The 23,253-nt window shown below is 31.7% G+C and overlaps 1 protein-coding gene and 1 long non-coding RNA gene across 2 annotated transcripts; both read left to right on the forward strand.

Annotated features, from left to right (window-relative positions):
- The first annotated feature begins 7,788 nt into the window (after positions 1-7,788).
- LOC134696814 (uncharacterized) lies at positions 7,789-10,773 on the forward strand. The gene is made up of 3 exons (XR_010103021.1): positions 7,789-7,877; positions 8,641-9,352; positions 10,732-10,773. It is a non-coding gene; the product is annotated as an uncharacterized LOC134696814 (long non-coding RNA).
- A 280-nt stretch (positions 10,774-11,053) lies between these two features.
- On the forward strand, positions 11,054-21,291 carry LOC134696813 (uncharacterized). The gene is made up of 4 exons (XM_063558769.1): positions 11,054-11,109; positions 12,655-12,927; positions 15,776-15,861; positions 18,771-21,291. The coding sequence occupies exons 1-4, from the start codon at positions 11,064-11,066 to the stop codon at positions 19,977-19,979; spliced, it is 1,614 nt and encodes a 537-aa protein (XP_063414839.1). The 5' UTR covers positions 11,054-11,063; the 3' UTR covers positions 19,980-21,291.
- The last annotated feature ends 1,962 nt before the right edge of the window (positions 21,292-23,253 follow it).

Raw genomic sequence — 23,253 nt, forward strand, 5'->3', positions numbered from 1 at the left:
CTGCACATGTGAAATTTATTTTTTACGCCTATATATATAAATATATATATATATGGCGCCGGGGAGGAAGTTACGAATCAAATCTACTCTAACATCGTTAGGTTATTTTTAATGGGAATGTGTAAATAGCAAAACCAGAAACCAAGAAACCAGAAATCAGAAACCAGAAACCAGAAACAAGAAACAAAAAATATAAAAAATATGTAATGTTGAATATTATTTTTTTAATAACTAAATATAATTGACATAATATAATTACACATTTATATTAAACTGATAAGGACTGTTCTTTATGCATCTGCTGTAGCTGAAAACCTTATCAGATGAAACAAAACTTATATACAAAAAAGTGTCAGTTCAGTGTTGGACTGCATACTTAACTTGTTACATTGAAAGGATGACATTGATTATAGATGTTTTAATATTGTTTTATATTCTGGCTGTAAACATATCTTTCAAGTGGCATTTTGAGTACAAATTGTGTCATATTATTTAATCATTTAGATAAATAGTGATCAGAATACCACAAGTGAAATTGGAAAAAAAAAATCAGTTACACTGTTCATAGTTTCTATGTAAAAATGAGTAAAAAAGAATAAACAGCTGCGCCATGAGCGCATGATACGCCCGTCACATTTTCTAAAAATAAGGTTCAATAACTTCTAAATGTCATATCAGAAATTTATGAATAATTAAAGGGAGGTTATCTTAATAGATATTAACCAGGCACCAAAGTTTAATGAAAACTGCTCAAAGCAATAAAGGTATTGTCTGAAAACTAGAAAATCACCCCTTTTTATGAATAAAATCCCATAACTAGGAAATATAAAATTTAAAATCTATAAAAATTGAAAGGGAGCTTACGTCAATAGATATAAACAATTCACCAAAGTTTCATGAGAACTGCTGATAGCATTTTTGAGTTATTGTCCGAAAACTGGAAAATGATTATGAGATTTACTTATTTAATATAATATTTCCTTTTTTATGTGTGTATTAGATCTCTTTGTCAGCTATAACTCTTTCTCAATATTTATGTACATATGCATTTATATTGTTCATTTTATGCTCTTTGTGAGTTTTCTTGAATAAAATAATTTGAATTTATTAAAACGATGAAAAAAGGAAAGAAAGGAAATCATAAATCAAATTCAGAGGTGATATTTCTTAAATTTTATAATTGTTTTACATCAGCAACCCTTTACTATAAAGTAAACACAGGATTAAAACATCTGTAAACAATGTCAACCTTTCAACACAATTAAAAATCCAACACTGAACTGACACTTTTTTGTATATAATTAAGTTTTATTACAATTGATAAGGTTTTCAGCTACAGCAGGTGCATAAAGATCAGAGTCCTTATCAGTTATACATGTGTATTTATATCAGGTCAATTATAATTAGTTATTAAAAACATATTCAATATTAGATAATTTTTAATTTCTTGTTTCTTGTTTCTTGTTTCTTGTTTCTGATTTCTGGTTTCTTAGTTTCTGGTTTTACTATTTACACATTCCCATTTTTAATGCACTTAATACATATTCTAACGCCTGGATATCTTAATCATAAGAAATCCGATGGACACGGTATAATTTGCAGTTGTCACAATACAAATTCAATATGCAGAGATATACATATATTAATTTACAGTGATTGTGGATTGTATGCTTCTAAAAATATATTAGCATCCTGTAATTATACTGAAGAGATAAGTAGATGATCATTTCTGTACACTTAAAAGAATACTTCGTGTATTGTATCAGAGATCCTTGTTTAATTCCGTCGACAAGGTAACACTTCCCGAAACGGAAGCTTTTTTTTAAAGCTAGAGTTAGAGGAGGGGATAAGGTCTCTGCGCAATGCTAGGCGGTGTTGTCGTAGAAGTTGGAAATAAAAAGTACAGGTTCCCGCTCACGGCTTCGTAACTTCCTCCCTCAGCTCCCCGGCATATATAATGGTTAATAGGACACTTTCTGCCTTTTACATTTGAACCATTGCCTTATCCAAATTTCGTTCAGATTTAATATACATTAAGTTACCATATTTTTTTGGTGGTTTCCTTGTTTTTTTAACGGAATAGTACACTGAACTTTTTAAACTTACCTTGTATTATCATAAGTGTCACTAGAACATGTAGAAACAACACTTAAACCAGATGGTGCTTCTTCGTCTGCTCGATTATTCAGAAACGAATGGAATCGGAATATCTTGAATCTAGAATCCTTGTATATCTAGCTGTTTGGTGTAAGCTAAGAATCCGTGTTGAAGGCTGTATTTTGACCTCTAATGGTTTTCTTTTACAAATTGTGACTTGGATTGAGAGATGTCTCATTGACATTCATACCACATCTTCTTACATCTATGATCCTATTTATGTCTCAGAAGATTCTGATAATGTCGTTCATCAGTTCTCTCATCGTTATAATTAATGACAAACGAAACTGGTCCCGTTCATTTTTAATCTATTTAACCTCACGGTTGTGATTCAAAATGTACTTATTGAAATTTCTCACTTTAACTCTCTTATCATGAGATCGTTTCTTGCATGTGTTGAACACGACTCCAATATTTAAATATGTTAAGTCGAACAAGGATCTTAATTCCCTTCATTTGAAAAAAAATCCTTGACTTTTTGGCTATTAAACTATAATTCATCATCACTAATGATGCTTTCTGATAAATAATCAATTTAGATTTTAATTGTTTGATTCACTCAGGAAAACCAACGGTCTAATCTACATATCAGCGAGAAACGAGAAACACTTATGAGCAACATCATGAAACAACAATTACTGAATGTTAATTTTTTTACCTTCAAGTAACGAGTATCGCACCGCAGCTTGGGTGATGCCTTGCAACATATTTAAATTGATCTTTGCAATATTACCGAAGCTGACAAAACTCCAAAACAAATGATTTCACTGATACAACCTTTCTTGTGTGCTTATTGTTTCGTAATGGAGGTGACTCATCGTTGAATAAAGTTTGTTGATTGACCTGACTCAGAAGTAGCTTGGAAATTGTTTGGCCTCCAATTAATATAGCATAGAGGTCATCGGAATTAGGGATTAAACAATTTGTATTCTCTTTGAGTGTACCCAGCACAGAACTTACTTTGAAAATTTAGGTGTAGCTTCTTACATACACAAATCATTGATTTGATCCATTTTTATAGAACCTAGTAGTCCTTCTTAAAATACTAACGTAAGAAGTCTCCTTTTTCGTTTCCTGATTGTGTGACAATTGCTCATATTGAATATTGAATATTGATTTCCAGTTGAGTTTTTTGTTTGTTTTAACATAATAAAAATCGATTGTATTATTGTCTTATACTATTGATTATATATTACACTATAGTGACATTATCTGTGCTGCCTTTTTATGTAAACAAAACATTATTTGTTAATATTGTTCATTTGACTTCTATATATTTGCAGAATTTTTATGAATTAATATTTTTTTCCTTTGATGTATATTATTATATGGTATATACGAACTCTGACTATTAATTTCATAATTTTTGGTCAATATTTAAAAAAGTTTCCCATTAGGTCTCTACGTTAATTTTATTTTTTGAAGTGTTGATTACCTGATGGAGTAAGTATAAGTAGTGTAATGGCCTTCTAAACAACACAAAAACAACATACATGTGCTTTTGATGTTTGTTTATTTGTACCATGTGGCTTTGCATATTTAAATATTAAGATGACATCTACTGACCATCAACTAAACTTAGATTTCATGTCATGTGATTGAAATAATTGTTCTATCCATGATAAGAAACTGCAATTTCCATTTTCTTTAAAAAAAACCATTAGATATAGTATAAACTAGTAAAATAGTACGTTATAGGGAAAGGATATGAAAATGAATATTGTTTTTTATGTTTACCTTTATATGTTATGTTAGTGGATATTTAGTAATGACAGGATTTACCAACTATAAAAACATTTTTTTTTTATTTTCCTAAATTATTTGCTTCCAAGATGTGCATTTTGCACATTGATAAATGACTGAATGTTTATTAACTGAAATCTGGTTTTTTTAACTATTCATAGCCTCTTTTTATTGTTATACAACTCACCATGCTAAAAGCTTAAAACGATTGTGTATAGTAAGTTAACTTATAAAATGATATAAAATCAATAATCAAAACCACAGAGTGATGATCATTTTCATTGGTGTCCTTTATTATTCAAATTGGTATAGTCACATGATACAAATAAACAAACATTAAAAGCACATGTATGTTGTTTTTGGTTTTTTTAGAAGGCCGAGAGTTCGTATATACCATATATTAACATACATCAAGGAAAAAAATATTAATTCATAAAAATTAATTTTTAAGAATTTTTTTCTGCAAATATTTAGAAGTCAAATGGACAATACCGTGAACTAGTGTCTTTGTCAAATGGGCAATAATCCTGTTTGTTTAGTAGGTTTTTTATAATTTGTATGATATTCAATGAATCATTTATAAATATAATATGAACAAGTTCAATATCGTTTATCCACATTGAAGCACAAACATAGATTTTTTGGTTGTCTGACGAACAATTTACCTTTTTTTAGATTATTTCAATGAGGTCAATAATTCAGTTTTGCAGATAGCAAGTAAGATAAAAATATTGTTTTTTGTTGATTAGAAATTAAAAGCAAGGTTCTTTAAAATGTTGGAACGCAGATCATGAAGCTCTTGAGGCAGTAGGAACAATCCTAGTTTGTGAAGTATTATTTATTAAGAAAAAAATTTATATTTTGAAATATGCTTTCCATAAAATAAAAAATCATACAAGCTTTGAGTACCAGTACTGAATATGTTAAAACCAATTATGATTGACAGTAAGTACCCAGTATTTTCTTCTCTCTGTCATTTTGGATTTCGTAATATGCCGATCAAATCACAAGTTATTTTTTACTTTTATTTAGAATCTACAGTACTGTAGTAATGATATTGTGATGAAACTATATCAACATAAAAATCTATACAAAAACTGGATATTGAGAAAACGATGTAAAGGTTTAATTTTTTTTTTCCACTATGTATGTGCTCAGTGCATGGAAGAAGCGATTCGATAAAAACTTTCTTATATCAACGAGCGATATTGTTTTATATCAACGAGTTGCATTGTGGGAAATTTCAGACGAATGTTAGCATTTGTACGAAAAAAAGCAGATATCTCGGCATAAAGTAATGACTCTTTTCTTAAAACAGGGTGATATTTAACACAACATACATCTGGTGTATGATTTCCATGAATTATTTCATGTTATAACAAGCAAGGTGTATCTAAATGAGAAAATTGAATTGTTGAAGAAATGAAAAATACATTATCATTTGTAGATGTCATAAATATCATGTAGCAAATTCAGTGGAATGCAATTTTTTGCTAAGCCAAAATCACTGATAAGTCCAAGATACTGGTATATTTTATAATATCAATGCGATATTTGTCAAATATCGTAGCGATGATTTTTTAATATCGTAGCGATGATTTTTTAATATCAAAAATTTATGAATGCGATACTTTTCTAATATAAAAGAGGGACCAAAGATACCAAAAGACAGTCAAACTCGTAAATCTAAAACAAACTGACAACGCCATGGCTAAAAATGAAAAAGACAAACAGAAAAACAATAGTACACATGACACAACATAGAAAACTAAAGAATAAACAACACGAACCCCACCAAAAACTGGGGGTGATCTCAGGTGGTATAGTTTTCTAATACAAAATGAATACGATGACACGCCACAATGCATGTCACGAAACTGCAAACATAATTCACAAACTTAAATAATGACCGGTTTAATGTTTTAGGATCAATATCACTAAAATGTCGTAACTGTAACAAAATTAACGCTTACATGAACTTATTATTTCAAAAATGTGTCTTGATCCTATTGATAGTTGAAAGTGTTAATAATCTGTTCAGTCTATTGTTTTCAAGCACATGGTTTAATCGACTAACTAACTTGTTTAACTCCGGCACATTATTTATGTATGTCCGAAGTCAGGAGCCTGTAATTCGTTTGTTTATGTGTTACATATTTGTTTTTCGTTCATTTTTTTTTATATAAATAAGGCCGTTAGTTTTCTCGTTTGAATTGTTTTACATTGTCTTATCAGGGCCTTTTATAGCTGACTGCGGTATGGGCTTTGCTCATTGTTGAAGGCCGTACGGTGACCTATAGTTGTTAATTTCTGGGTTATTTTGGTCTCATTGTCTCATTGGCAATCATACCGCATCTTTTTTTATAATTCTATTTGAAGTGATGATGCAATGGCGGAATTTAAATGCGGTTGCAAATACGTCTACCGACCTATTTGATTATAATATACTGGTCACACTGCTATAGCATATCCACCTTGTTAATATCGAAATAGACAAAAAATATCATTACTTTAAAGAAACATTTATTCAAACAATCCAATCCAATAAAGCTCCAAATTACAATAAATAGTCAAATGTTAAAATCAATAATCCAAACAAATTAAAATGTACAAATGCTGATTTCCCGAACTTTGAAGATACCAACTGAGTAGCCTCAGACTATAAATTGGACAACTTCAGATACAACGAAAATAAAAAATCTTGTCAAACAGAAAATGTATTTATTATTAACATAGAAAAGGATATTGAGAAGGAAACCATTTCTTTTTGGATAGCAAAGACTTTTCCCGTTGGTAAATTGATATCTCTATGATCATAATCAGCTCGCCGCGTGGACGCTTTTTTACATCGAGATGACCGTGAGGGTATTCTGATGTATTGTTGCCACAGAGATTTGACTTTCGTTTTTGGCTAGTAACCGATCGTATAAATACGCGAATTTTTCACTTTTCTTAGTGCAAAATAACAATCCGTATCGCTTGTTATAAATTCATTTCTTCAATGAGTACTAAAACATGTTTATACCACAAATAAATAAGATGTAAATGTCTTTTGACGTTAGAAATGTGTATATATCTTTTGTATATTCATAAATTTAGATCGTTCAGTTGGAGGACTGGAAAGCCGTTATTTATAAGGAAAAATCTTAAAGATGTATAGATATACGAAGATGGTGCATGAGTTCGAATGAGACAACTTTCCATCAAAGTAATAATTTGTTTGAAGTAAACCATTATAGATAAAAGTAGGTCCTTAAACACGGAGCCTTGGCTCACAGCGAACACCACGCTATATAGGAACAAGAACATTGCTAGTGTTGAACCATTCAAACAGAAAAACCAACGGTCTAATTTGTAAAAAAAAAAAAGGAGATTCAAAAGTACAGGTCAGATTTTGTCGAATCAATCTGAATGAGGACATGATTCATCTTTGTCACAAGTTAGTTTCATTGTTATCCAATGAAAGTCTTCCATTCGTGCGTTGCGAGCATATCGGATATATATTATTTCGGTGCGTTCATTATGACATTTGCTAAATGTTATATTTGTGAACAATCATTTTGATACTTAGCTATTTGATTACGGCATTGTTTATTAAACCCTTATTTGATTAGTTTTGCATCCAAAATTAATTGATAATTTGTAAGATGTTACCAAAAACAATTTGAATTTAAGCTATGGTCTTAAAACCGCTAATTTACATACAATACTACTAAGAAGAAAAATCACAAAAATACTGAACTCCAAGGAAAATTCAAAACAGAAAGTCCCTTATTTTAAATGGTAAAAATCAAATGATAAAACACACCAAACGAATAGATAACAACTGTCATATTTCTGATTCAGTACTGGCATTTTCAAGTTTTGAAAATGGTGGATTGAACATGGTTTTATAGCGCTCAACCTCTCACGTGTATGACAGTCTCATCAAATTCTGTCATATTTACAACGATGCGTGATCAAAACAGACATAATAGGTAAAATTGTCAAAATATGGGTACAACAGTCTAATAATAATACTAATCATTACTCATATTGATATAACAAAAACACCGCTATGATATTTTAAAAGTATCGCATTGATATTCTAAAAGTATCGCATTGTTTATTTATGTATATAAGAAAAAACACAGAACTTCAAATTTTACACGGACATAAACTTTAACTGCTAACTAACTTCTGAATGTATATTTAGACTCAACTGTTGTTTATATTTGAACAATAAGTTTTAAAGTTGGTCTTTTCTGAACTTTTCTTTACCGAAAACAACATTTTCCGCATGGAATTTCTGCATTTTTACAATTGATATTAGACAATATCGCTATGTGATATAAGAAAAGTTTTTATCGATACGCTTCTTCCATAGACTGGTGCTAAGATGCCCAGAAGTAGTTATAATATTTTCGCTGAAATGGCGTCAAAGATAATTTATTCAAAACTCGAAATCTTATTTCGTTCTTTTCTACTACAATCAAATTGAGTATAAAAATATGACATATGACAAAACGACCAAAGAGCAGCCCAATCATATAATTGTTTATTATGCGGCATTTTCAGTTTGTTTCAGACTAATGAGTTCAAATGTCCCTTTTAAAATATTTTTTTCCCCCAATAAATTTAACAGGAATGAGCAATTTTGAAATTTGATTGAATAATAGGCTGTTATTTGTTTGTACAGATTTTGTTGATGGGTATTTAATAATAGAAAAATAAAATTGCAATAATTTTCTTTTCTTTCAGTTTAACGATTTGATCAATAACACAAATGTCAACGGAAAAAGAAAATTTCTAAAGAAATTCTACCTTGATTGTAGATGACGCGAAAGAGGCATTTATAGGATTACTAGATGTACATCTAACTAACGAAGGAATTTCCTTTCTCGAATTTTTAGGAAAACATCACCATGAAATATATCATCTTTGTTATAATAATGCGCCTTGCTGCATTTGTCCCCAACACGCTCGTGGACCAACAAATGGTCCCCCAAGCCGAACTTTGTATCCATCACAGTTAGACTTATTGTTTGATATTACAAGTGCAAAGAAACCAGTACATAAATCATACAGCAAGTCTAAACATTGTTGCCTACCTGTTAATAAAAATATCAAAAAAGAAGACTTGGACTTTACTCTTACACGATGCCTTCTGGTTAATTTTACTACTGTTATACCATTCGGTTCTAATGAAAGGCAAGCTGTTGACGAGTTAGTCAAGCTGAGAAACGTTACTTTTGCACATGCAAGTCGGGGAGTAATTCCTAATGAAAAATACGACAAGGTTCGGGAACAAATCGAGAACTGTTTACTGACATTAGGACGGAAATGTGGGAAAGAAGATAAAGTGAGACAATCATTGAAGGAAGCCAGAGTTAGAACTTTAGATGAAACTATGTGCCAACAATACCATAGTTCTCTGTTAATGTCATTGCAAAGAGATGAGGATTTAAAAAAGGTAAATATAACTTCAAAAACACATTTCTGTTCAAAATTATTACGGTATTTCAAGGAAAAATTCGTAAGGAATATTCATGTCACCTTATACATTTATTCTGATGTGTAGAACAAAATTTCGAATTGCCAATGACTTTAAGTCGTCTCATCTTTATAGAATATTTAAATATATGAACCTAATCTTAATTATATATAATAAGATGGTTATTACTAATCGGTTGAAGGTTGTTATTAGTCAATATATTGCATAGATAAGAACAATTGGAAAAATGAAACAAGAGGCTCATTAGAGCCCGCTATAGCTGATCTGTAATTTCAATTTCAGACATTTGACATATTGCATAGATAAGAACAATTGGAATAATGAAACAAGAGGCTCATGAGAGCCTGCTATAGCTGATCTGTAATTTCAATTTCAGACATTTGACATATTTTAGATCTTACTTTGCTGAAAATTTTTGTCATTTGCACTTTTTCTCTTTATATCAATATGAAAGATAATACACATATAACATAAAACTGTAGAAATCTACTATGAATTAACCGTTCTGACTTTCGAAAAAAATTCGACTATACTATCAGCAAGACAGTTTATAAAAAGAACAAAATTGGCAATACACCTGAAACTATAGCACAATTACGTCTTCACTTCACATGATTAAATGATTAAGTTTGGTTGCGAAATGTCAACACTAACCTTACGTTTGGTTGTACAAAATGCCTTAACAGCTATAGTTGAATTTACTCTCTAGACTATTGCACAATCATCAGGCTACAGATTAATAGAATTTAAGTTATATTTAACTAATCAGATGTCTAAAATATATATGTGAACTGTTAGGAAGCAATCATTTCCATTACTTGAGGAACAAAATAGACAAATATGATATATCTTTATGCAATTACCTTTATTTATTGTCAAACGTAACAAAGACAACAGTTTTATCAGCCATCGGTTGATCTAGAGAATTTATAGGACGTAGTGGATCCGGAAAAGATAATCAATTTGATATGGGTGTCACTGGTAGAGCAGGATCTGCTTACCCTTCCTGAGAACCTAAGTTCACCCCCAGATTTTGATGGGGTTCGTGTTGTTCAGTCTTAAGTTTTCTGTGTTATGTCTTGTGTACTATAATCGGTCTGTGTGTCTTTTCTCTTTGGACATGGCGTTGTCAATTTATTTTCGATCTATGAGTTTGAATGTTCCTATAGTATCTTTCGCCCCTCTTTTGCGACGAACGTTATATATGCGTTGATGATTGTTTACAAATTCACTAAATCTTATAAATTCTTTAATACATCATGAAGCAATTCACAAGAAATTTTCTGCAATGAAGAAAACGAAAAGAATTACGAAATTGCATTTTTTCATATTTCAAGGTTCTACCAGAAATATTAAAAAAGTCTGTTGTCGGAGCATTAGGTAAGTTGTTTTTATACGTATAAATGATAACTTGGTTACAAAAAATAGTGCTTGCAACAGTTTAAGTAAGCTATATGGATTGATGTTTATTTTATTTTAAATTTGAAAGTTTCCTGCATTCAAAAACGTGTTCACTAAGTTAGATTATTTTTCTGTTTTTATAAAAATATTCGGATAGAAATATCTGAAGTTAGCATGACTACCGCTCTAAATCAAATATGTATGGTGAAATAAAAAGCCTTTATATTTCTTTATTGTGCAGTTTATCATTCCAGGTTCATTCCCAGACATGCTTTCAAACATAGCACCAACGTCCAGAAAGCGGGAGCCTCAAGGTATTAGATTAAGGATCATATATAGCTTGTGCACTGAATTTATATTTTGTTTTTCTTCTGATTTTTTTAAATTTATTTTAGGTCTTTCCACTTTTCGTTTTTCTTCTGATTTTTTTCAATTTTTTTTAGGTTTTCCACTTTTCGTGGAAAGACATTTTGTTTTTCTTCTGATTTTTTCTTCTTCTGCCGTCTGATATGCTTTTTTGTTTTACAACATATCAGATGGATGTTTGGCCAATGATGTTGTACAGTAATGAGGGTTTCAAAACTCATCCTGTGTGACCAAACACTTATTCTTAAAGGAGTTATTTCACCGCATCCTCTTTTTCTTGTTATCGCTATATCTCTAAAACCGTAAATTATTTTAACAAACTGATTTCACCAAATTGTCTACTCTTAAGAATAATTTGGTTTATTTTGACTGGAGTGATCGGAAGACATCTTATGGGAGCTATTTCCCTTTGAAAATTTAAGATAGGCTATATGTTGGATAAATTCATTGTTATAAGTCGGAGAGGCCTGAAGTCTTTTGATATGAAGTCCTTGGTCCATTTGAAGGAAATTCAGGTCAAGGTCAAAGGTCAAGGTCATGTTTTAAATTTTGAATTTTGCTTGTTATCGTTATTCAAAAGAAACTGTTACAGTTAATGATATGATGTGGTTGCCAAATTACTGTTTACAATAAGACGCAACTTCAACCTATTTAAGTCGAAGTGTTTTGGTTAACCCTTATAGCAGTTTTCTCCCCTTATGTATTTGAAATCATTATTTCTCCACAACCATACAAGTGATTAACCTCGGGCCTCCCGATTTGAGTTCACAGACCTCTGACTTTGAATTTGAGGTCATGGTTGAAGGTCAATTTCATATTCTAAATTTTGGATTTTGCTTGTTATCTATATTCAAAAGAAACTGTAACAGTTAATGATATGATGTGTTGCCAAATTACTGTTTACAATATGGGTTAACTTCAACCCATTTAATTCGAAGTGTTTTGATCAACCATTACAGGAGTTTTCTCCCCTTTTGTATTTGAAATCGGTATTTCTCCACAACCATACAAGTGATTGACCTGGGATCTTTTGATTTGAGATCACTGCCATATGACCTTAAAATTGAGGTCCAGGTCAAAGGTCAACTTGACGTTCTAGATTTTGACCTTTGCTTTTAATTCTTCTTGTTCATTATAAAACAATTAAGTCTACTGCGTAGACCTATTCATCTTATTTTTTTATATCAGTTTGAGGTACCAAATTACATTACCAAGGAGTGACCGTTTCTAACATTCGTTTCTTTTTTTAAATTTCATTCTTATTATCGAGATGGAAAGACCTTCAATTGTTCTCTGAGGAATTAGTTTTTAATTGTAAAATGGGTTGTCAATTAAGCAATTGAAATATGTTGAAGTATAAAAGTAAAGTTAAATTTTGTACGAAATGCCAACAACTAATAAGAATTGCAGGGACAGTTAGTTTAAATAATTACGTATTGTACGTTGTTGTAAGGCTTGTTTCAAAAGTCTTTATTGATTGCTCTTCATTTAAGGTGAACTCGGTTTTACCGAGCAAGAGCTTCTATATATAGCAAGTCAATATGGAAAAGAATGGAAGCATGTTCTCATAACGTTAGGTTTAAAGTCGCACGAGATTGAACAAATACAGTCAACTATAGAAGGTCATGTCGATCAAATGCATGAAGGACTACTAAAATGGCAAAGAAAAATAGGAGAATGTAAAGGCATAAGAGACATCTTGTTCGAAGCAATTATGGAAAACGGACGGAAAGATGTTGTTGATGACTTCAAAAGGAAATATTTTGGTAAATATAACGCTTTTTTTATTTCCATGCATTTTGAAAAAAGTAAAAGAAAAGCATAAGTCAAAGATAAGAAAAACAATGCACAAATGAAAAAATGACAAACTAATAAGAAGTCTGTTATACAAAATATTGCAGAAAAATAACAGAACTATGTAAATGACACTGCAGGTGACCGAACGGTACACTATTAATTTATCAACAATGGCAATCGTAGATTCAAGTTGCATAAGGTCATGATCAATGTAAGTTTTTGAAGAACCATACTGATTACAGTAAACTAAATCAGAGAGGGTATAAAAATATTGAAGAACATGTACCTATGTGATGCAGAATGCTAACAAAACCTTCCCAAAGTTAAAAACGAAAAAAGCCTTTAAATTTCATTTTTTATATATAATTTTATATTTTGATGATATCAATAAGTAATCAATATTTTAACAAGTGCTTGAATTTCATCAATCATAGTGTAATTGCGATGTACGATACCTGCGAACTTGGATAATTCCTTTATCTATATTATTTAAGATTGCCACACGATTTTATTAATGTCATGATGTTAACGTATCATTTGACCGTAGGAACATAACATCTTTCCATATGTATTTTGTTATCAGATCTCAATCAATACACACGTTCTTGTAGGTTTGAATAAATATTTCTTCTTTAAATAAAAATACCTCGTGAACGGACAAAAATCGAACCTACATAAGTTTTACGGTCGTAATCACGTATTGGTTGACCGATACAATCCATCGGTGCCTCAACTCACTAGTGGCATAGCTTTGCGGTTTTGTATATTAATGCCATAATGGTTGTCTGAAATGTATCTTTAGCGGTTTCTGATGGCAACATAATAACCGTGGATAGAATAGCAAGGATGGTTATTCATGCATAGTAGAAACCGTATACCCTTTAGGCGCACTTAGATTGGCTGCCTGTCGAGTTCACGCGAGTCCTGCGATTTTGATTTTGGTGTTTTTATTACTTTAATTTGTGTCTTCTTGTTCAGTACTTCATATTGTAAACTTCTTGATTCCACTTGTTTTATAGGTACGTTTAGATTATAAACCCTTCCAAACAACAATATATCAATGTTTTATATAGGAAAATGCAGAAGAAAGAGATAAATAATGTCGTTCTCTATCGAAACATTGATAAAAAATAAATGTTATTTCGTCTGCTCAAGAAAAGCAGAAGTTGGTCCTCCGTTCTGGTTTTTCTGTTTCATAATATCATTATGCGACTGTCATACAGGACAGACGTTTAGCTAGCTATAAACCAACGTTTCATACACAAGGAAATTTCTGTGCTAAGTGAGGAATATGGCAGTTGTTTTCCATTCGTTTGGTGTGTTTGAGCTCTTGATATTGCCGTTTGATAAAGGACTTTTTTTTGGTTAGTTTATATACTTTCTGACTAGAATTTTTCTTTGAAGCTCGATATTTTTGATAATTCACCCTTTTCTTTAGCTTCGTACCTATTTGACCTTTTACACATTTAAATTAATTCGAACAGATCGATACAGCTTTAAACTTTCAAATAATTTTAATAGAACGTATACTATGCTATTTAATCAAACACCACTGTCCAGTCATAACTTTTCGATGACAGAATAAAAGCACATACTATTTGATTTTGTTTTTACGTTTCAAAGTTAATAAATGAACCTTTAAGTTGCTCTGATATATATTTAACCATTTACAAAATGATTTAGAAATTGATAGCATTTAGTTTGATAGTGTTGTTTTAGAAAAAGCTTACCTGCAAGTATTGATAGAAATAAACGGACATTTGTCATAGAGGCTGAATATAACACATCGTTTTTTTAATAGACTGAATTACTGTCCCAATGATTAAAGGAAATTGAAAAGACAGCACATGTTCTTGTCTTCTGGCTTTTTCATACAACATATTGCAGCTGTTAAGATATGTAACCTGATATCACTCATGCATGCATAGTCAAAGCGACTTTCCGTTTTGAATTGTATTTGGAGTTCGCTATTTTGGTTTTGTTATTTTACTTTTTGCTTAAATCATCATAAATGAGCCTTCCAAACAAGGTTGGATACCAAAATGTGACATGCTAAGTTGAAAGTGCTTGTGAAGCCGAATTGTGGATATGGTTATAAACACTAATGTGACTGCATTCGGCAGCCTAAATTTCCTTAATTCATGTAGATTCGGTATCTTAATTTTATAGTTATTTTGAATTGCGTACCTGATGACGTTTATTTACAGTTACTTATATATTGTGTCGAAGCAGTTTTCATATTTTTGTTATGAACGTTTAGTCCAAGTTATGGCTATCTTTTTTTAAATTTTCCTTTTTTTCTTATACCGAGGAGACTTTTCAAACGTATATACAGATGATTTTTAACCGTTTATTTAAATTTCACCTTCAATTAATGTGTTAATGCTTTTACTTTTTTTCTTATAGGAGAAAAATAGGTAATATCGAAATAAAAAAAAACAACAATTGCTTTAACTTTACAATTATTTAGTTGATATACAGCTAATTTAGAAAAAAGTAATAACAAATATAGGTCATCAATGAGTTTAAAAAGACAATGCAATATCAATGCAAAAAATCATTTTTGCCGCAAATTTTAAGAAAGAAAATTTTGAGTTTTTCCAATGATATAAACATTTTTAAAAGTCATCTGGTGGCAAAACAAATTGAATGGTTTGTTCGATTTTTTTGTACCCTTTTTTAAAGTAACAACTTATAGTGTAATAAATAAAATGTGTAATGAAAAACAAATGTTTCGAGCCTCGTTAACAATACAACTACATTAAACTGTTTATTTTAGAGCTAGCAAATCTTTATGCTGTGATCTTTGTATTTCAGTATTCGAACCAGAAAGTAAGAAAAAAGCATACAGTGATATGAATGAACCTGTTCCAACTAATATGATGCCAGCTGAAAAATGCATTGTAACTATTATAATCTATTTTTATGATATTTTATTATATACATGTACCTTGTTTTCAGCAAATCAACATTTTATCTTTTATCATTTGATTATGAAAAATTTTAAAGAGATTTACATGAGAGGCATTTAAACGAAATAATATTACTCTCTCTATACACCGGTGCTCTATATATATATATATAGTGCCTAGAAAATCAACCCAACGATGGTAGAGTAGATCTGTTCGTAACTTCCATCCCGACCGGGCCTGGAACCTGTACTTTTTTTTCTAACTCTAGCTTTAAAAAAAGCTTTCGTTTCAGGAGATGTTACCTTCTCGTAGAGATTAAACAATGATCTCTGATACAATACACGAAGTATTCTTTTTAGTATATACGTTCAACGTTCAAACCTATGATTGTGTTGGATTAAAAAAAAATGCAATTTTTTACGTGTGCATGTAACACATTTCGTTGTAGAACTAAAGGGTTAAAATACTGCACAAAAAACATTTTCCAAAAGATCGAAAGAGTGAAAAAATATATTTTAAAAAAACCGCATTTGACTAGCAGTTCGAACAATTCATGTTAAACCCTGCTGACTGCCATTAACGAGTGCCAAATAAATTGATCACAAGGTGTAACAAAAAGGATCTCTATTTGAATAAAATACCAAGTAGAAAACAATAAACTTGCGGCAAAGATGGTAAACCACTAGATGAGGTGCTAATTTGTTTACACTATATCCGGATTTCAACAATAAATGTCTCTTCATTGATGTTAGAGATCAAGAATTATTTGGAAGGCCAATTATATATATATTTGTATAGGTCAATATACAGTCTATATTCTATATCAAGGTATAAATAGGCTCGTGTAAATCAGTTGTTAACAAGCTTTTGACATAAATATTAACAAAGCCAGGTTAAATTTAGTTCTCGTAAATCTGTCCTACCTTTTTTCCTTCTCATTTTCCAATTTTCCTATTTACATAAATAACAAAGAATGACTGAGATATGCTTGGTCTAAATGCCATTTTGTACACTCTTTGTAACATATGTGTTGCCTTTTGTTTAGTGAAAGAGATTATAACACTTGGTTTATTGCTGTACTTTTTACGTTTTTACCTATAAGCCCGTCCCACTAGACATCGATCGTTACACGCTCATCGCATGCTAGACTCAAATTATTTTCGATCGTGGTGAAGTCGCGGTATGAGCGTCATAAAAACGTAAATTTTCGTTTCTGTCACGTTGCTACTATGTCCTCATTACGCTTATACAACGATCTCGCTACGATTATACCTCGTTCTCACCACGATTATTCTGCGACATCTCTAGGATTATCACGATCTTTCTACGCTTATCACGCCCTCACTACGACCATTCCACGATTTATCCGATTGCAACACGATCTTATCACGCTTCTACTGTGATAAAAACACGTTCTCACCACGACAATACTACGACAATACCACTTTTATATCGCGATCTTCCTATACGCTCTCAGCAATCACGTTAACATTGTGTTCCTTATAAATACTTTTCAATTCGTTTTACTTTTCACTGATACGTAGAGTTTCTCGGAAACAACACAGTCATGCAACACAAATATACCAAAACTATTGAGCGTTGTGGTATGGGTAGAGGTAGAAATCTGATAGTAAAGAATTATGACCCAGTAGAGTTATGTGAGATCGACCAATTCAACCTGAATCAAAACCTATTGCAGGATCGTCAAGATCAAATGATGATGCTTGGGTGAACGATACATGAACGATACATGAAGATTTATCAAGCATGGTTGATTCTTTGGAAATAAAGGAAAAGAGGTCCAAATGACATACAGACAAACAAAACCTGGAGAGCTTTTATATATTTTTATATGGCAATGACAATGAGCATGATGGTCGTAGTACGAACATAGTCAGGTCGTAAGATGAGCGTGATGAAGACGGCATTGGCGTGCTAAATCGTACTATGGTCTTGAACATCGTAGTTTAAATGTGGTATAGTCGTATAGGAAGCGTGGTTGGGTCGCAGAAAGAACGTAATGCTCGTAATGTGGTCGAAGTAACGTCGCTGTGAGTTCGTAGCGAAGTCTCTACGAATAGAATCGCGCTTTCGCTATGCTGGTACAGCGACCTTTGCGATTTTAACACGACCTTACTGATCCCTCACTACGCTTCTACTGCGATCCGCCACGACCACACCACGATTGTTTTAAACATGTCCAAAGCTGGCCACGCTCGACACGATCACGAAGACCTCATCATGACCGTTATAACCGTAATAACCGTACTGCGATAGTCATAATTTTCATTTTTTTCACAGATCGTGGCTGAGTGGGACTGTGGTATAAATGTCTGTTTGTTTTGTTCACGCATCGTTGTCAATATAACGGAAGTTGATGCGACTGTTTATCTAGGTACAAAATCAGGTTCAATCCACCATTTTCTAATTAATAAATGCCAGTAGCATGTCAGGAAAATAAGTGTTGATGTGTTTGAGCTTTTGATTTTGCAATTTGATAAGAGAATTTCCGTTTTGATTTTTCCTCGGAGTTCAGTACTTTTTTTATTTTCCTTTTTCAACACAACCTAAGTTTAATCGTCAAAATCACGAATTAATGAACTGATTCAATTTTTCCGTGTCTCAACATTTTTTCGTAGAACTTGAGAAAGCAGAACCGTCCTCTGCTCTATAATTTTACAAAATTTTTATTGTGATATTTTAACAGGGTGTTGAAGTTTTGCATATTTTCATTAAAACTGTAATAAAAAGAAAGATACTTTAAATTGCAAAAATAAAGATTACAATTTGATCATAACAATTAAGTCTTTAGTCAGGTTAAATAGCTGTGTTTTTACAAAAAGAGCTTTTACGAATGCATAGGTATATTCTAATGAAGAATGTCTTTATATTTTCAATAGGTAGCTGGGCTGCGTAAGATCGCTCAACAATCGACACTAGATTTTTCACAGTCAGAACGAAACCGTCTTTGTCCCTTAAGGGTGATGATAAAAGCTGTTTCGAAAGTTACCGGAATTGTCGAGGAAGATAATAATAAGATTTTCGTGTTGTTTTATGATGGATTTACATGCCTTAAAGGTGTAGCTTTCGGCAAAGCAGCAATGAAAGTGAAGGAATTTTGTGAGAATGATGCTGAGGTAATTCTTTCGAACTATGGTGTGAAGTCTGCCGATCAAACATATACAAGAACAAAATTCGAGATACGACTACGCCAAAGTACAAGCATTAAAAAATGTAACGATAGGCAGATAGAGTCAGTTGCTGAAAAACGATATAATATAGAGCAGCTACAAAACCGAAAAATGGAAAAAATGTTTGCATCTTCTCAACCTGTAATTATAACAGCGATCGGCGACAGTAATAGACAGGTAGAGAAATATCTTAGAGAAATATATGTAAAAGATGAAACTGGTAGGATGAAAGTAAACTTCTGGAGCAATTCTAAAGATGAATTCGAATATGAAATCGAGAATGTAATTCAGTTCAAACATATATTTGTAGACGTTTTTCAGAATGAAATGTTTTTGCAAAGACATGATTTATCAGTTGTAGAAAAATGCGATGACAATGCATTGCATAATAGTCTTTTGAAGCTTCTAGACGGTGAAGATCCAGATGAACTTTCCTATAAACGGACATCGCTAGCTGAAATTAAATGTGTAAGGGAAAGTCGTAAGAAAATAATCATCGAATCTGCTGTATTGACAAAATTTGCAAAAGAAGAAGAAATGATATACATGCAATGTATAGTTAAAGGGCATGGGCCACTTTTTAAAAAAAATAAGAAAGGCGGGAAGTATTTTTGCAATGAGTGCAAGAAAAATTATGTGACTGGGGAGAAAGTCACACGTATAAAAGCTCAGTTCAACGATGGCTCATCATCCACCTGGGCCACTCTGTATACTGAATCGTCAAGGTTAGTACTAGGAGATTATTTTCAAATATTTCATAAGATGAATATCAAGAAAGAAGAGTGCTTTTCAATTCTAAGGCAAATAGAACGAGAGAAGAGAAAATACAAACTTTTTCTAAGCATAAGACATTTTGAAGTCGAAAATGTTTTAGACCACACTGTAACTGTCAAAAGTCTGCGTAAATGTGATACTTGAGTATATTATCGTCAAATTATGGAGTGTAAATATCAGCAACTATTGAAATATTTAAACATAAAACAGAACCTTAAAGGCTTTATATAGTTAATTCCGCAAACCTTACTTTAGGGATATATCTCTTTGTATAGAAAGCTTGTTTAATGCTAATGATAGTTCTGAAAGGTACCAGGATTATAATTTAGTACGCCAGTTGCGCGTTTCACCTACATTAAGACTCACTAGAGAAGCTCAAATTAAATAAGTTATATGGCCAAACAAGTACAAAGTTGAGTGGCATTGAACACCCAAAATTCCAAAAAATTTGTGCCAAAAACGGCTAAAGTTATCTATTCCTGCGTTTGAAAATCCTCAGTTTTTTCGAAAAATTTAAAATTTGGTAACAGAAAATTTATAAGAAAAGAGCATGATTGCTCTGAGGGATACGATTACAATTGTTTTCATTGATACATGAAATTTTCATTTATATGTTAAAAGGGGGATAACTCTTAATGTTTATTATGTGTATGCAGCTGTTAGTCCCCAGTGTTTCCAATGTAATATTTCTATTTTCGTATTATACATTAGTTTTAATAAATAGTTTTATTAGCACTGTATCTTTATTTAGACTGAGGATACATATATTCTGCATTGAAAAACAACACATTAATAGCTAGTTACTTATCACACTACTGGATGTCAAAGGAGATGCAAGGTATACATCAGTGAGATAGTACTGTCTTGGAAATTTAAGACTTTATTAAGGTCAAATACAGTCTTCAACAATAAGGTTTTTCGATCTCTGTCAACTTAAAGGATGAATATAAACTTTCAACTATTTGGATAATTGATGTTTAAATTATATAAAGGATTAATTCAGTTTTAGTCAAAAGTTATGGTTTCCCCATTTGTGTCTGTCGATCATATTAGCCTCATTTTCAAATTAGTTTGAGATATACGTCATCTATTTTGCCTGCTTTCAGGGCAATAGCAGTGCCCTTTTTAACATCAGATATTTTCAGACGTTTTGATTGAGTTTTCATATTTTAAATTTCCGCCACCATCCCCAATTATGTCTTTTTGTTGCCAGTGCCTCTGGAGACTATATATATGTAGTAGGCATTACTAATTGTTGTATATACATGTACTTATAGCTGTAATTTTATGACCATGAATTTTTTGTATTCATGTTTTTTCTTAATTTATTTTGATATTTTATACTGAACATTATTCTCTACCCATGCTGACGTATGAGTTTCTTTTATACTACTCAAGCTGATGTTTGGGTTTCTTTTATAATTTTTCTCACGCTTATGTGTATGCAGCTGTTAGTCCCCCGTTTTTTCAATGTAATATTTCTATTTTCGTATTATATATTAGTTTTAATAAATAGTTTTATTAGCACTGAATCTTTATTTAGTCTGAGGATACATATATTCCGCATTGAAAAACAACACATAAATTGCTAGTTACTTATTACAATACTGGATGTCAAAGGAGATGCAAGGTATACATCAGTGAAATAGTTTTGTCTTGGAAACTTAGGACTTTATCAAGGTCAAATAAGTCCTAAACAATAAGTTATTTCGATCTCTGTCAACTTCAAGGGTGAATATAAATTATGTAGTTATTCAACTTTAAAAATAGCCAATCCTTGATACAAGTGTATGAACAATGTAATTATTGTGTTTTATGTTTATACTATCAATTCTAAATTTTACTTTCCACAGCAATCACTAGAGTGAGAGAAGGTATTTCACTTAGTATCTCATCGCCTATTTACATACGTGAATTCTAGGAGGAACCCCATTTCTAACTCTTTATAATTGATTTCCTTTTGGTCAGTGGGCATGACTCCTTTCCGTACACATTCCTCTGTTCAAATTGCAATAATAATAACCTTCAATAGCAGACAGACATAGAAAGGATCTAACGAGTTTCAAATTAATCAAAGGATTGGGAAATCCACAGCAACCATTTAATCTGATACCCCTTGAAGTCAAGAGAACTATACGCATGCGCATAATTAACGAAACAAACCCTAAATTTGTGATTTGTAGCAAGGACGTACATGTATATTTAATGTTAATAAACGACCTAGATGGTTCTTCATTTTTTTTTATGGAAGTACAATACCAAATATCAGTTTCATAACGGTGAAATTTAAGAAAAACTCCACTTCAATTCTTATATGGCAAACATATATTTATCGGATCGGAATTCAGGGAACTCTCACATTTTATAAAAAACTGGAGAATTCCCTCTGACGTGTTTCTAAATTTATAAAAACACTAAATATATAAATACTGCTTAATTCTGATTTTCGGTGTTTGTTAAAAACACGCATATTAAACAAGGGAAATGTCGAAAAATAAAGATTATGAGAAGAACATTAAAGGAAAGTTGATTAAATTCATTCCTTTTGTTTGTTTTTACCTTTTAAAGCAAGACAATGTTAAAAATCTGAGATGTTCCTTAATGTTTAGAATAAAACAGTTGACTTTAGGGTATGAAGCCGAGTCAATGGTAAGCAATCGTGTCCCATAAATGACCACATGATTGATATTCATGTCAAAACCAAAGTGCTGACTTCTGGGCTAGTGATACCCTTAGGGGCGAAACGTCCACCAGCAGTGGCATCGACCTAGTGGTGTAAATAGTTATGAAAGGTGCCAGGATTATGATTTAGTACGCCAGACGGACGCGCGTTTCCTCTACACGAGACTCACAAGTGAAGCTCAGATCAAAATAGTTATAAAGCCAAACAATTACAAATAAAGAGCAATGAGGACCCAAAATGCCAAAGAAATTATGCCAAATGCGGCTAAGGTTATATATTCCTGGGATAAGAAAATCCTATTTATTTTTCGAAAAAATCAAAATTTGGTAACAAAAAAAGAATGTAACGATAGAGCTGCTAGTGAAGCCTTCGTGCGAAACATTTTGTGAAACAGAGTTGTGTAGTTCTTGCTTATTGTTGAAGACCGTTTGATGACCTACTAGTATATATAGTTGTTTACTTTCAAGACAGTTTGTTCGTGTGAATTTCTTACTTATTGTTAGTTATAGGATAACTGTATTTGGTAGATAGGCTCTATGCAACGTCTTCATGTCCGCCAGAAATGGTTTACCTGACCTCGGCCTCATTTCATGAATCAGTGATCAATGCTTAAGTTACGTGATTAGGTCTGTTTCTTAGAAACTACAAGCATTATGTCAACCATATGTGGTATACATAACAATTGTAACATGTCAGTCTGTCAAATTTCATCTTACCTTGACCTTATTTAGATGG

This window comes from Mytilus trossulus, chromosome 14 (genome assembly GCF_036588685.1).
Source record: "Mytilus trossulus isolate FHL-02 chromosome 14, PNRI_Mtr1.1.1.hap1, whole genome shotgun sequence".
Lineage (NCBI taxonomy): Eukaryota > Metazoa > Mollusca > Bivalvia > Mytilida > Mytilidae > Mytilus > Mytilus trossulus.

Excerpts from the sequence above, each read along its gene's own strand:
- LOC134696813 (XM_063558769.1), top strand. The coding sequence starts at position 11,064 with ATGCTTTCAAACATAGCACCAACGTCCAGAAAGCGGGAGCCTCAAG. Across the intron at positions 12,928-15,775 it reads CTTCAAAAGGAAATATTTTG|TATTCGAACCAGAAAGTAAG; the intron begins GTAAATATAACG and ends TTTGTATTTCAG. Across the intron at positions 15,862-18,770 it reads TGCCAGCTGAAAAATGCATT|GTAGCTGGGCTGCGTAAGAT; the intron begins GTAACTATTATA and ends TATTTTCAATAG.